General features: G+C 33.1%; 1 protein-coding gene across 1 annotated transcript in view; it reads right to left on the bottom strand.

The window, feature by feature from the left end:
* The window catches only part of Uggt2 (UDP-glucose glycoprotein glucosyltransferase 2), a 223718-nt gene that overhangs the window by 143542 nt on the left and 63264 nt on the right, over positions 1-16912 (bottom strand). Inside the window, exons 4-9 of the mRNA XM_048800999.1 lie at positions 16656-16786; positions 15829-15941; positions 8947-9121; positions 3513-3609; positions 3002-3071; positions 676-690 (exon numbers count right to left, since the gene is read on the bottom strand). Of these exons, the coding sequence (XP_048656956.1) occupies positions 676-690; positions 3002-3071; positions 3513-3609; positions 8947-9121; positions 15829-15941; positions 16656-16786 (601 nt within the window). The remainder of the gene's footprint in view (positions 1-675; positions 691-3001; positions 3072-3512; positions 3610-8946; positions 9122-15828; positions 15942-16655; positions 16787-16912) is intronic.

The following is a 16912-nucleotide window of genomic DNA, read 5'->3' as shown; positions in this document are numbered from 1 at the left end:
GTAAAAAAAAAAAAAAAAAAAAATAACTTCTTCCTAAAGTGCACTATGAATATTTAATGTTACAGAATAATGTAAGAGCTACCATACTATGCTTTTATTGAGTCATAATTTTTTACTGAGTTTTACATAATTCAGGCAATATGTATATTATTCATACAATACACCTCAAAGCAAATAATCTTTGTTTTAAATAAGCCACCGAGTCACCGTGGAAGAACTAAGTATTCCTTTTAAAAACAACCCAGAATTCCAGGGGATTTTTGGAGACCTGCCATTTATTCCTGCAAAAATTTGTATTTAAAAATAGGAAAAAATTATACATTTTTTCAAGACATTGAAACAACTGAATTAGGACAAATTTGTAAAGTGCATTAACTTTTTAAGGCCACTAGTATACTGCTTGGCCAATAAGCTTCAAAATTTTAATTCATTTATCTGCATAAGCATAGTTCCCAACAATGTCACTCTTGCTGTATATACAGTTATGCATTTGCCAAGAAAACCTACCTCAGAGTCCTTAGTTAATATTACAAATGTAAATTACAAAGAACTAGAGTTAATGAACATTTCTATTTTTGCCTGTGTAAAGGAATCCAAATTTCCCTTCTCATAAAATGTTAAAATGTATATAAAATCACAGCCACCCCCATTCACTAGTATTCAGAGAAGACTCACCATCCTATTCCTTGTCTTCAATCGGCATGGCAGAAAAAAAGGACACAACTTTAATTTGAAAGGTTACTATATGAGTATATAAAATTAAGACCAGATGTTAAAAGATTTTCAATGTCCATCTGTGACAAAGAAATTAAGGGAAATATTTCTTTCTGGTGGGGCATAAATCTCTTTAAGCTAAAGATCCAATTATTTTTCATGATTTTTGTAGCATATCTATAAAGTTTTAGATACAATAAATTTTGAAATTTTCTGATAGAGATAAGTTTTATTTTTTCAATTGTGTTTTTCTAAGCACACTAAATGAAATTTATATAGTTATTAAAATTTTTTATCTGATATTTTCACTGTTAGAACTTCCTTTAAAGCATTTTCCACAGCTTAGTAAACAGATTATTTTTAAAAATATTGTAAAAATAATACTATTTTGAAATTCAGTGATATATATTTTTTAATAAAGATTCAATTCAGGGGCTGGGGATATGACTCAGTTGGTAGAGTGCTTGTCTAACATGTTCAAGGCCCTGGGTTTCATCCCCAGCATCATGAAGAAAAAAAAAAGAAAATTTCAGGCAGTATCCTCTTTTTGGCATTCTTATTAGTAGCAGTAGTAGTAATAGTAGTAATGGGGATTAAACACAGTGGCATTATACTTATGCTGAGATACATCCCTAGTCTTTTTTATTTTGAGACAAGGTCTCACTAAGTTGCTGAAGCTGGTCTTGAACTTGTGATCCTTCTGCCTCTGCTTCCCGAGTCTCTGGGAATAGGCACGCACCATTGTTCCCGGCTTTTTTTTTAGTATTATTTAAAGGAATTACATTAATAATAACTTCATAAAAGTGAATAAAACAAATGAAAATTATAGTTAACAGTTAATCTTAAGTATCATGAACTGCTGTACCACTTTTATTAGCAAATAACAAATTACATTATTTTATTCTCTCAAAACTTAAAAACTTTCTAACCAAGTATTTGTTATGTGATTAATTTTTTGCCTATTATGGCAACAGTGTTAGAATAAAATTAAGCAAAACAAGTTACTACTTTCAAGTATGGAATGGCATCACATGGTACAAATAAGGAATACAAAAATGCTACAAGGCTAATAAATTCTTGGCAATTTATTTGTTGGCTTATGTTCACTGGTTCATATTTTTAAGGTTTAGACATTTTTATAAATGCCAAGCCTTTGTTTATTGACTTTTTTTCTGGGTAAATGGAAAGAAATTCACATTTAACAGTGACCTTAACACAGGTTATCCAAAGTTCTAAATTTATATTTTCCTAGTTATTCCAGGGATGTTATATTAGTATTAGAAATAGAATCTCTACTCTCAATTCAAATGGTTATATCTAACTAATGAATAATTTCCACCTTTAAGATTAATATGAAAATAAACTAACAAATAATTGGTGAAAGACTCACAATTTTAGTTTATAAAGATCTATTATAAATTAGCAAAAACAGTAAGCCCATCAAGAAAAACAAAAGCAAAGGTCAGAAACAAGCAATTTATACAAGAAGAAATTCAAAAGACCGGTAAACTTACATAAAAAAAATTAAATTCTTAAAATATTAAGCCCTTAAAATAATAAATTGATAACAGTTGATTATTCTAAATTTAAATTGCAAAATGATTCAGTCCAGTGAAGTAAGTGTAGAAATTAGGAAAAATATCATATCACTTATTAAATTGGCCAAGATTTTTAAAACAGTATCAGTGGTTAGTAAAGTTTTGGGAAATGGACACATTCATATACAACAGTAAAAGTATTATTAGTACAATTCAATGAAGGAAATTTAGACATATCAAAACTTTAAAAAATATACATACCTTGATTTATCAATTTTTCCCCTAGAATTTGTGCTAAAGGAAATCTGAGACGCACATGAATTGATACAAAAAAATATTCAATTAAGTAGTAGGGAAAGAATCTAAAGTCCTATATTGTGGGACTTTTCCAAATGATGGAATATTCCACAGGATGTGAAAAAAGCAGTTGCCTGATACTGTTGTACTATGCAAAACAATATGCTATTCATGCATTTATCTATAGCTATAAAGACCCACACAGAAAGGTTGCAAAGATAGACACTAAAACATTGAAAATAACAATTATCTCTCAGTTGTAGAATTAGGGTCATTATTTTTTTAGTTTTGTGCTCTTCTGCTTTCCCTAGATTTCTGACATTAACTCTGTTATTTTTATAGTAACAAGGAATGTACATATAAAAAAAGAACATGTGCCAACACAGTACATGGAATTAATTCCTTTAGAAACAAAGGGTTATAATACCAGTTTCATTCCAATTCAGGCTTACTTTAGTTTCCCAAAAAGAAATCCTTGAACTTCATTTGCTTCAGTTTCATCTTCTATAGTACTAGTCATGGCTGCATTTTGGAAAGTAAAACAAAAATATTTTCAGACAGGGAAAATAACAAGTAATAAAAAAATAGAGTTCAATATGAAATTCCATTTCACAAAATTCCTGGGCCAGTCAGTCATCGCTAGCCATAAAGCAGCCTAATCTTAGCTGCCTCAATGTACCTTACATATACTACCATTTGTTAAGTGGTGCCAAAAATGGTCGGGAAGCTACTGGGTATAATACACAATTTACTATTTTTAAAGAAGTTTTGAGTATCCAGTAATATTAAATACCTTTCTTTCAGCTTAAAATTAAATTCAAAACTAAGGAAGAACACGTTTATCTCACCTCCAGCCTCAAGTAACACACGCAGGATAATTTTTTTAAAAAACAAAACTATGTAAGCCTCCATATTTTCATTCTACTCAAATGCAGAAATCAGAAACAAAGAAAAAAACCTTACTTTTAATTTGGGTATCATCCAATGCTTTGTATTCTGTACTCTTAATTGCTAGCTCCACACCATATCCAGATAAGTACATTTTCCGTGAGCTTGGTTTCTGTTTAAACACATTTTATAAAACTAAATTAATATTTGTTTTTTAAATGAGGGGCTATAATTGACTGAAAGTGAGTTGTCTTAAGTACTTATCAGAATTTTGGTACCAAAGTTTTCCTCTGTCTATAATTGACAAATATAAAACGTACGTCTAGAGATTACTCCATCAAGCAAGAAAAATAATTTTGTTCAAAAGGAAGCAATCAGGATAAAAACACAATATTTTAAAAGATTTCTAAGGTTCTTTCCAGCTTCCAGACTGAAATTCTTTTTTAAATGTTTTTTTTTTTTTTTAAGAGGTGGACACAATGTCTTTATTTTATTTTTATGTGGCGCTGATAATCGAACCCAGTGCCTCACACATGCTAGGCGAGAGCACTACCACTTGAGCCACATCCCCAGCCCCAGACTGAATTCTTATCAGTTGTGCTGTAACCAGTATCTTTGACAAATTATGTGAGAGGTTAGGAAACCACTTAAACCACTCCTTAGCAAACTCTCAGAAGATACTGTGTCTTTGCTTAATTCAGGTTGGCATGGAGCAGTTCTGCAATCCTAAACATGACAGAGGCTGTAGGGGTAAAGAGTGGAGGGAATGAAAACTCTAATCGTGTAGTCTTTTTATTCTCTTTCCTCTCTGAACTTTCTCTAAGACTCAAATAAATATATGACCACAGTGACTATTCTCCTTGGCTTCTTCTATTTCCAAACAAGAGTATGTTAAGAATTAGTTCCAGGTATACAAATTATTTAACATTGCCACCCACGTTAAAATTTCATTTGTCTCAGGCCAAACTGTAAAGACAGACAGCATGTGGAAACTGGGTTATTTATAATTAAACTAATCTGACAAAACTGAAAACCTTTAAAAGAATTTTCAATTTCATACAGCTCAATTTAAAGACTCATTTTGAATATCCACTCAGAATCTGACAATCAACTGGTAGCTTAGTAAATTGAAGCTATAAGGCCACAAATCTTGTCACAGTTCATAAAAGAAATGTAATTCCACATAACCAATTTCTATCATTAGTTCTAGAAAGTTATTTGTGCCTCAATAATAAAAAGAAAAGTGTTTATTAAGTTCATATTTACTTTTTTCATTCAAAGTGTATAATTATAAAATTTGAATTGTAGTTTAATAAGCTTGGATTTGCAAACTAAAATGCTCATAGGCCAAACTGACTGCTAAGAAAAAAATATCCCTTTTCCTATGTATTATTTCCTCCACAAAAAAGTATCTGTTTCAAAGGTAGGATAAAGTATTTTTATTAGAATTTTATGTTGACTAAATTTACATTATAGCAACTGTGAACATGATTTCACAAAACAGAAGGCTATAATTTGATGCAACAAAATACCCTAACAGTTGGTTAATATGATTTCACAGTATACAGTCACATTCTCCAAAACAACAACTTGAGACGGATTCTCAAAAGATAGGCATATCCTCTATGGGGCACATTACAACACTTGGGGATGTTTAAAAAAAATGAACGTATACTTATACCTGCCACTCCTATTCCTTTTCTAATTTGCCTCTCTGCTGTGCCCTGCCCAGTAGAGAATCACAGCTTTAGATAAACTCCCATCAGTGGCATACTATACTAGCAAACTCAGAAAAAGATGAAGAATTATTGATTTAAAATATGTAAAATGTTTTATTGCATACTTTAGCCCCATCAATCTTGATCCCCTTATTTTCTTCAGATTCATTTTTTTTCTTGTAACACTTTATCATCTACCACAAATCTATTTGTTTTACACCTCTTGTTACTAAAATTGAAGTTCTCTGAGAACAAAGAATGTTTCTCTTATTCACTGTTATGTGAACAGTGTCTGGCACAAAGGTATTCAAATATTTATGAAACTAATGACTTAGATATGTAAATATTTACAAACCATACAAATATATAACACCTACACATTCTCTATTTACTTTATAATCATTATGTAGATTGTGCAAATACCTATATTCTACTTTTCCAACACACTCAAGAATATTTACTAAGATTTTCCCACTACTGCTGAATACCCCAAATCACTACTATTTTATATGATATTATTGCAGGACAAGTCTCCACATGGCCTTGGAGACTCAGTTCTTTCTCCTTTCTCACTTGTAGTTCTCAGAAGCACAACATCTTGAGGTAAGGAGGATGGGACATTTAAAAAAGATAAACATATACTTATATCTGCCACAGATGTAAGCCTGGGACAGCCCAGGTTCTGTTCAACTCCCCTAGAACAGCATGTCCTGCAATTACTTAGCCCAGTTTGTCCAGTGCCCCCACCCCCAAGTATAAAACCCAGAGCAAAGTTCCCTTTCATAGTCCGTCAGCTGCAGTATGACATGGAACACATGTACAACAGACTCCATCCATCCTGGGCAGCTTTTCTGATCCTGAGGGGAATGGCTAGCCATGAATCCTAAACATCTATTGTTCTTTTCTGCCCATAAATGTGTGAATAATAAAGTTATTTCACTTAACCTATGTGAATTTCTGCCTCATTAGACTCATACAAGGAAACTGACGCTGGTGCATAGTATTGACAAGGTGTTTATAGTCCTCCCCTGGGATTGGTTATAGTGCACAATAAGCCTGCTTCACAAATTATCAAAATATAGAAAACAAAATTAAGACACTGAAATGAGCTAGTCGTGTTCCATTACTAGTATTGAACATAGTACCCAACTTGTTTGTGGCATATCGCCCCAATGAACAACCCTTTCCCATGTCACAACTTCTTGCAATGTGCCTTGCCACTTTCCACCAATAAATCAAGCGTTTCTCCAATCTTTGAATCTAGCTGGCCTTGTGACTTGCCTTGACAAAAATAACGTGGCAGAAGTGTCTGAGTTCTTGGGCTAGCACTTGTGAAGCATTGCAACTTATACTCTTTGGGGATCCTAAACCACCACGATGTGAAGAATGGCAGTCAAATCTATTAGAAGGTAAGATGCTATATGGAAGAGAACCAAGAAACTCCAGTCTTAAGCCAGACAGGTGGATGAGGATAACCTGCACCTTGAACCTCAAACCCTAATCCAGTGTTGAATGACTACCACTCTGCGAGTGATACTTACAGAAAAAAATGCCTAGCCTGTTAATCACAGAAGTAATTACTGCCTTAGCCACAAGTTTGGAGAAGTTTTTTTGTTAAAAAAAAACCAAAAAAAACAGCAATTCAGAAACACATTTCTGATAAATGTGTAAAGAGTGAAGGAAGAAGAGATGACTTATTCTTCACAAATTTCTAATTCAAAGACTATTGATGTTTTCTCATAAATACTGGTAATTTATATTTTTTAACCCTTAAACTTGGTCAAAGTAAAGGATAAAAAATATATTCCATAAAAACACTAACTGAAAGAAAGAAAGTAGGAATAGATATTAATTTCAGATAAAACAGATTTTCTAACAGAATATCAGGAACAAAGAAGTAAATAGTGATGAAGGGCTCTATTCTATATCTGGATGTACAATGTAAATATGTAAGCATTAAAAAAGAACTATGAAATAAGACAAACTGACAGGTATGAAAGGAAAAACAGACAAATCTATATTATAGTTAGAGATTTCAACACTCTTATCTCAGTAATTGACAAAATAGAAAATCTCTAAGGAAGTATATGATGTATGAGTCAACATGACCTAATATTTACAAAAAATCCAAACAAAAATATTCATTCTTCTCATGTGCACATGGAACATATCACAAAACAAAATCATATTCTGAGCCAAACTTCTGTCAAACATAATACAAACCATGATATTAGATCATAATAAAATTAAACTACATCATTAACAAAATCTGGAAGATTTACCAAATATTTGATATTTAACACTTCTAAATAACCCATGAGTTAGAAAGTTTCAAGAGAAACTTAAATTATTCACATAAACACTAAAATACATAAAATATATTAAAATAGGATGCAACTAAAATAGTTCTTACAGGGAAATATAAAACAATAAATACTAAGACTAGAAAAAAGATCTAAACAGTAATCTAGTTCCACTTGAAGAAACTAAATATACATGAGGAAATTAAATCCTAAGCCAACAAGAAATATTGGAATAGAAATACGTAATGATGGGGCTAGGGATATCAGTTGGTAGAGCACTTGCCTTGCATGCATAAGGCCCTGGTTCTAATCCCTAGCACCACAAGAAAAAAAAAAAAAAAGAAAAGAAATGTGATGTGAAAATGAAAACAATGAAACTAAAGCTGTTTCTTGTACAAGATCAGTAAAAATCAATTAACCTCTAGCCAGAGTAAGAAAAGAGAAGACACAGATTACTAAAATTTGGGGTGGGGGAGGAGAGAGGTGAATAAATTACTAAAATCAGAAAAAAAAAAAAAAGAAAATGGTACTGATCCATCAGACATTAAATAAAAATATACTAATTTTCTATCCATAAATCTGACAATCTAAATGTAATGGAGAAAATCCACGGAAGTCAAACTACCAAAGAAACAGCCTCAACAATTGGTATTTATTAAATAAATTTTAGTTAAAAATATTTTTTAAAAAGTAAACTCAACTTCAGATCTAGATGGTTTTACTTCTACCTGACACTTAAAGAACAAGTAATACAAAGTTTGCACAATTTCTTCCTGAGAACAGAAGAGGTAATGCTTCCCAAATCATTCTACAAGGCCTGCAATAACCTAATACCAATATTTTAAAAAGCACATTATGAGAAAATAAAACTAGAAATCAATACCCTTTAGAAACACATATAAAATCCCTGAGCAAAGTACAAGCAAATTAACCCAGCAATACATAAAAAAGCATATTATATCACAACTAAATGAGATTCATCCAAAGAACATCAGGCTGTTAGAACATTTGAATGATTCAAAGTAACTTACCATGTAAACAGTGAACAAGTAAAATTATATGATTACCAGTAAATGCAGGAAAAACATATTCGATAACATTTGACATACATTATTAATTAACATACATTACTAATTTTAAAACTCAGCAAATTTAGAAGGAAATTCTCTAAACTTAATAAATGTCATAAGAAAAAAACCCCTACATCTAACATGTAAGAATAAAAAAATCACACACTTTCCCCAAAGATCATGATAAAAGCAAGGCTATTTTCTCATCACTCCTACTCAACATTGAGCCGAAAGTCCCAATTAGGACAAAACCAAATATACAGATTGGAAAAAAAAAATACTGAAAAGAAATCAAAGGATATCTATTTGTATTATACTTTAAAATTTAAAACAGCTATTCTGGAGAAAATTCCAGTAAGAAAATTATCAATAAAACTGCTTTCTTAGCAAAAATAGTATTCTAAAAACAAGCATGTACCTGAATATAATGGCGAAGAACATATAGAATTTTACCATTTTGAGCTTTTTGAGTCAATACTTTGTGAAATTCAACAAACGCTTTGGTACCTATTTCTGCATAGAGAATAATCACTGGTAAGTTCTCATTGTTGGTAGGAAATTTATGATCTCCTTTAAATAGATAAGGTCTGGGCCTAAAATGAAAACAAACACAAATTTTTAAAAGAAAGTCAATAGCATATCAGACACATAGAATTATAACTATAACTTCTGCTTATCAAATGATTCATAATATATATGATCACAGGAAAACAAATTTCCTGTGACCACTACTAAAGACTAAAAATACTTTCTCAATAAGGTTACCTTTAGTTTTTTTATATTTAGTTATATATGACGGTAGAATGTATTTGGCAGAATATATATACATAAAGTATAACTTATTCTATTAGTTTCCCACTCTTGTGGTCATACATGATGGGGAGTTACCCTGGTTGTGTATACAAATACAAGGCTAGGAAAGTTAAAATCAATTTATTCTACTATCTTTCCTATTCCCCTCCCCTTCCCTTTGTCTAGTCTGATCTATTTCTATTATTCCCCTCTTCAACCTCCCTTGTTTTGGGATAACATCCACAAATCAGAGAGAACATTCAGCCTTTGGTTTTTTGGGATTGGCTTATTTCACTTAGCATGATATTCTCCTAGCATGATATTCTCCAGTCCCACCCATTTACTGGCAAATTCTCCTTTATGGCCAAGTAATATTCCATTGTGCACATATGCCACATTTTATTTATCCATTCATCCACTGAAGGACACCTAGGTTGTTTCCATAACTTGGCTATTGTAAGTTGAGCTGCTATAAATATGCATGTGACTGCATCACTGTAGTATGCTGTTTTTAAGTCCTTTGGGAATAGACTGATGAGTGGGATAAATGGGTCAAACAGTGGTTCCATTCCAAGTTCTCTAAGAATCTCCATACTGCTTTCCATAGTGGTTGCACCAATTCACAGTCCCACCAACAATGTATGAGAGTACTCAATAAGGTCATCTTTAAGTAACAACACAATGACAACACAATTTTCAATGAAATTAAATTTAACTAGAATAACTTTTCATTATAGCTCACATTTCCCAACAAAAGTTTCCAAATATTTGTTAAAAAATACAAAGGCACTATTTCTACAAAGATTAACAGTACTAAGTATAAACAACTAGTAATAAAATCCTTAAGAAAATCTAAGAAACAGGAGTCCTATGATCTATGTTTATAACCCTTATCATAAGGGCCATTTGACATCTTATTTGCTGGGGATAAATCTATTGAATTTGTTAGCATTTAATTATGACTACTACCATCAGGAATCCAGGCTGCAGGAGGTAGTCAATCTGCAATGCTGACCTGACCACACTCCTAGGGTCCCAGAAACAGCTAGCTATGAGTAAGTCGGTACATCCTATTTCTGACAGAGAGGATATAGTGTAAGGCCAGTAGAGTATCCATTATAACCTGCATAAAAGTTTAAACCAACCTGCCAAACTTCACTGTTACTGAAAATATTTACCAAGACCAACAGATGGGCCCCAAAGCAATCTTCATCCTTAGTAGAAACATTCTGGGCCCACTTTGCCCAAACACAAACATTTAACCCCAAGGTGGTACACATCACTTCAGTAGGAAAACTGCTATTAAACTAGATTTGAATCATCTAGGTAATTGTAGCCTCAACCACCATTATGGCATAACCCAAGGTTGCTCAAAAAGCAGAAGAAACATTAATTTGTACTGGTAAGATTAAACAAATTTGTGCTAGGCCATGTATACACATGGGTTCAGTGGAGAGGGAATATGGGCTCAGGAGCTGTCAATGACAGGAGTCAGGCACAAATAATGGATCAGAACCAGCCATGTTCACATATCAGAGATGAGGACAAACCAGCAACAGGTGAGATCTTCAGTCGCAGTTACTAGCCGATTTGGAAAGACCACATGATGGTTTTGAGAGGCTGCTGTGCTGGATCTGGGGCTACAGATCCCTCCTGTACCTCCAGAGTCTAAGCTATTCCCTCACCAGGTACTAGGGTTGAGGTCGTCTTCAACAGCCATGAAATCAATGTCTCTCTCATCCTAACACCAACGTAATTTTACCTATTTTCTAACCAGTCTCGACTTGCACACATACTTTCTGGGAAGAATTAGATTCAAGTGGGACAAGGGCATTGAAACAAAAACTTACAAAGATCCATTATGTTCCCTATCTTGGCCTGTGTGAACCACTATAGGTGGATTTGGCAAGTAATCTCAACCAAGTGGCTATGTACATGATCTAGAACTATGTTTTTCCAACAAAACAATTTAGGGTAGACTACAACAAAAGTTTGGATTCCTTAATTAAGCTCTTTTGGGTGGGCATCCACATGAGTGCTATACCAATATACCAACCAGGCCAAACTGAGGTTGCTATTGGGGGAAGGAAAGATGCATTATGCCCAGCAATGGTCAGGGTGGCAACTTGAATTTTCAAACTAGGACTATACTATGTAACTTCCCATCTCATTCATCCTGATCATTTCATAGGAGGCAGACAAGAGATAAAAACTGAGGGTGATCAATTCAGATATCAAACTGCTCTACTAAAATATATAGAGCAGAAAGAGGTGAGCAAGGTAGAGCCAAATCTTTCATTTATATCCAAGGAAGACATTCCAGTGTCATAAAATTCAGACTTCTGAATCACGGACAACATGGAATATTCAAACAACACTTAATTATTGACCCAATGTTGGTGGTCTCAGTGATTTCAGGTACATGATTATCAGCTTGTAGATGATCTGGAAAACCACAAATGTCAGTTTAGTTTCAAGGGCCACAGTATGTGGCCAGAATTAGCAGTCTAGATTTAGGCGGTAAAAGTATAACCTGAAAAAGCATCAACAGTGCTGTGGTACCAATGGTAGCACCAAATCAAGTTCAAAGGTCTGACATAGTTTGCTATGAGCGGGAGGGGCCCCATACAATATGGTTTCCTTTACCATAGGACAAAATCAATCATCTCTAAACAGAAGTCACAGGTACGGTACACTGTGATAGCTTTCACAAACACATGGTCCTCTGCTGTGCTGCTGTCTAACAGTAGATTAAGGAAGCAAGAGCACTAGTCTGAATGTTGCCATCTTGCTAGATAGCTTGCCTCTATTCAGATTTATTAGAAAATAGGCCCACATGTGTGCCTCTACAGGAGTAAACCACACTGCTAGAATGGCAATTGCAATTTATTTTTATGGTGTATAACCCTAAAGAGTGATGCCTTTAATTGTCTTCCAAGTGGCAGACTAGACAAGGTAGGCAACAACAGCCCAAGAGTCAGTATAAATATAAGAAGCTTCATTAAGGGGTCAGGAAGAAGACTGGCTTGAATTTTGACCAGTGGAGTGGCCACATAAACATTTGGTTTTACATAGCTGATGCTTGGCTGAAAGACAGCTGCAGCAGTCCAAAGACATCACCAGCCTTTAACTTAGCTGAATATATCAGTAGCCTATCTCAGGTATTTGCGGGAAAAATACTGTAAATTGAGGGTCCCTCTGAATGAGCCACTTTACTTCAAGTAGTGGAATGGGGCATTTGGTTTGCTCCAAAGGAGTTGCTACATTTTCACTTACACCTGAGACCATGTTAGAGCCAAGCAACTGTGCTCTTAAATACACATTTGACAAAGGAGATTCTTTTAGTGTCCCTTGTCATTAAATTCTAGTTGACCTATACCCAAATTTAAAAGTCAGATAACAGAATCATGAGGCTACCAGAGGTCAGGTGTTCAGTTTCCTTAAGAGCTTAGAGGAAGTTAAAAGCCTTTTTTTTTTTTTTTTTAAAAGGGTGTGTTTGGTGGCAGATTCAGGCAGGTGGTGACATTGTACTTGGAAACATCCTGATAGTCCAGCAGTTATTAAGCATATAACTGAAGTTGTGATTATCCATGCTCCTCTTGAGATTCTTTGTTATTTCTGAACTACCAGGAATACTCCATGTGCTAGTCCCTGAGAGTCTCCCTCTAACCTTCATGATCACTCACAAATAAGCACCTAAAATTAAAATACCAAATACATATTAAAATGTGGGAGCTAAAACAATGTACATTGAGTAAGTTTGGGCACCTTTTCCAATAGGAACATGCATATGTGTCACAAAATGTGGGTCAGGAGTTATGACAGTAATCTAAAGACTCCTATCAGTTATCAGAGCAGAGGGAGAGTGGTGGGCAGTGGTGATGAAAGTATAGACCATTCTTCTCTTCAGCCCCTGGGTCCCTTATCTTTTCTCTCCTAGAAAGCTATGTGTCTACTGACATCCCATCCTGCTTTCCAAAACTGAAAAGAGCTCTACGAGTCTAAGGATTGATTTTACTCAACCTGCAAACTTAAGTTAGCCTTGTAGCATTCATGGGATTTGGGCAGAAGACATGATAAGACTTGTGTCAAAGACAAAAGACTTCATTACTCAGGACACATAAAGCAGTATGAGCATGTCTGCCTCCTAAGATCCAGAGAGTGACAAAATATGGACCTAGTTGGCTATTACACAACACAAACAGTGGGTGAATGCGTCACCTGAGGAACACTGAACTTGGGGAACCACTGTTTTATAGTAAGCAGTAAAACTGCTTCCCCATTCCTAAAACAGAAATATCTCATTCTTCAAAGCTGCTTGCTACAAGGACAATTCTGAGAAATGACCCGTAAAGGACCTTGCATGTTTTGTTGGTCAGGTCAAGAAAGAACATGCAAGGATTCAGAAGGCCAATGGCAGATGGCCTCTCCTAACAGCTTGATTTTTTTTTTTTTTTAATTGACAGGATACATTAGTTTCTATCAAAAAACTAAAATCTGGGGTGGGGATATAGCTCAGTTGGTAAAGTGCTTGCCTTGCATGTGCCAAGCCCTGGTTTGATCCCCAGCACCACAAAAAACTAAAATATGACAAAAAAATATAAAACCAGAAATCAATGACAATAAACTTTATACATTATTAACATTTCCTTTAAAAAAATTCAAGAAAAAATGCACTAATGCTAACAATTTTATAGTATCTATTAATACTACAAAAGAATATATAACTCCTATATCAATCAACTCGACCAGAATAAGAATAATGTGGTTACCTAATTCTCTATATAAAGCTAGAATGAATCTAATAAAAAATTAAATGTCATAATTTAAGTAAATGTATGGCTAATCTCATTCAGTAAAACAGACGCACGAGAACAAAGCAATCCTAATTAGAAAGGAATTTAAAATACCACACATTAATGAGCAATTTTCTTACAAATGCAAAGTATAACATTTAAAATATAACCTAATACATCAATATGTCCAGTGAGGAAAAACTTTATATTCATCTTAATAGATGAAAATACTGAAAAAGTGATTATTTAGAAATTTTAAAAGATGGTATGATTAGAGACATACCATGTTATCTGATGAAAGAGATAATACAAATTTAGCCAATAGATTTCACATAATTCAAATTAAACCCTGCTAGGATTTTGCGGGGGAGATACAGGGAAGAATTTGAATGTTAATTCAAAAACATCAACATATGCAAAGTACTAAGAAAGTTTTGGAAAAACAAAAGACAGCAGAAATGAAACAAATTGCTCTATCAGACACTTTATTATAAAGCAATAAATACTAAACAAGTATGGCATTGCTATAAGAAACATAATTGGGAGCTAGGGTTGTAGCTCAGTGGTAGAGTACCTGCCTAGCATATGTGAGGGACTGGGTTCAATCCTCAGCACCATATAAAAAAATGAAGGCATTGTGTCCATCTACAAATTAAAAAAACAATTAACAACAACAAAAAAAGAAATACAAAATTGGAGCTGAGCATGGTGGTGCATACCTGTAATCCCAGCTGCCCAGGAGGCTGAGGGAGAAGGATTCCAAGTTTGAGTATACTGGGGGCCATTTAGTGACATCTGTCTCAAAATTGGGGGAAGTGGAGCTGGAGATATAGTGATAGAACACATGCTTAGCATGTGCAAAGCCCTGGATTTAATTCTCAGGGGAATAAAGGAATAAATGGAAAGAACAAATAGCTAAGAAATAAATAATATAATGAATGTAATAAATAATAATTGACTATTATCTTAGGGAAAAAAATTTATTGGATTTTTATCTTTTGGTGAAAATAAATTAGATGAATTAAAATTTTAAAAAAACAGGAAAAAGAAAACCACTGGAAAATATTAGTTTTTCACAAAACCAATTCAGAGAATTTACTAAATATAAAAACAATGTAAAATTCATACACAGGAAAATTTGGCTATTTAATAAAGGCTTTCTGTATATTAAAATCAATATGAATTATAGGAAAATATAAGAAAAGGTTTGTAACAAATAGGTATTAACATGAGTTACTAAATATGACTATGAGAAGCTATTTCAAAAGAAATTTTTAAAAAACACATACTGCTAGGTGTTACTTTGTTTAAAAAACTAATAAATTAGTAATTTCCTTCTAATTTATCACTTTTAATTAAATACAAAAAGTAAAAAGTCTTGAATAATGCATTACAAAAGCAATCTCATTTATATTATTTTTTAAAATATTTTTTTTATTTTCAAGCCTTCAGTTTATATACAAAGAGATATTCCAAATAAATTGTTTCACATTTACTTAAAAAAATGTTCATATAAAACACACATTGTATATGTTATGATATTTTGGTATAATCTGTATTCCAAAATAAAAGGTAATCCAGACAAAATTATCTCATTTCTCAACATATATCACATTCTTAAGTATATCACAATATCTTATAATATTAAAATTTCTGCTATTTCAACTCCCTACTTTATAAACTACTTCTTTCACTTTTGGCTATTATTTTACCTTGAAGTAACCTTCTTCAGCAGTTTTTTAATCTCATTAACTTTACAGGTGTGCTTCTCATGGATAACCACAAATGCATTACAACCATCTGGTGGTGACTCATCAGCAGCAATCTAAGATTTCAAAGATGATATTTAGCTTCAGTAGTTAATTACAATATGATTTAAAAAACTCATTACTTTGATTAAAATAACCCATCAACTACTATTAAATTATTGGTCTAATTAAAGTAAAAAACAGCCATACGTAAGTAGACTCTAAAATATTTTAATAAAAATCAATTTTGCTGTAGGAAATAATATAATCTTTTTAATAACTTTGAAACATTTTTAAGATTTTAGGGGCTGGGGATGTGGCTCAAGCAGAAGCACGCTCGCCTGGCATGCGTGCGGCCCAGGTTCGATCCTCAGCACCACAAAGAAAGATGTTGTGTCCGCCGAAAACTAAAAAATAAATATTAAAATTACCTCAAAAAAAAAAAAAAAAGATTTTATTAGAGGGCTGGAGTTATAGCTCAGTGGTAGAGCCTAGCACATTTGAGGCACTGTGTTTGATCCTCAGTACCACATAAAAATAATTAAGGTATTGCGTCCATCTGCTAAAAAGAAAACTTCATTTGTAATGTGTCTTTATAATTTCCTTATTCCAAAACCATAAAATTATACATATATCAATTATAATCAACATTAATATAATCAATGATAGATTACTGAACCAAGTATTTTAAATTTTAGATAATTTCATACCAAATATGCTTACATCATATAGCTTTATGTACACTGGTAACATGCCTCTTTGTTAAACATAGTCTGGGTATTTTTACATACCTGTTGAAACATCTGAATAGTTGGAGAGTATGCCCTTATAGAGAAAGCAAACTTTAAGAGATTGATGTGTAAATTGTCTAAAAACTGTCCAGCTTTCTTCAGAATTAAGTTGTAATAAGAAAAATCTGATTCTACAAAAAGAAAAAAAAGTTAATATTTTTATATCCAACCCAATGCATTGCACATTCCTCATTGTATAGTTAATCAACGTCAGTCACATTTTAAGTTTGGATGATCTTAGAGAAAACCGGGGGGGG

This window comes from Marmota marmota, unplaced genomic scaffold (genome assembly GCF_001458135.2).
Source record: "Marmota marmota marmota unplaced genomic scaffold, marMar, whole genome shotgun sequence".
NCBI lineage: Eukaryota > Metazoa > Chordata > Mammalia > Rodentia > Sciuridae > Marmota > Marmota marmota.
Note: the sequence above shows the minus strand (reverse complement) of the source record. Positions and strands in the feature narration are given on the sequence as shown.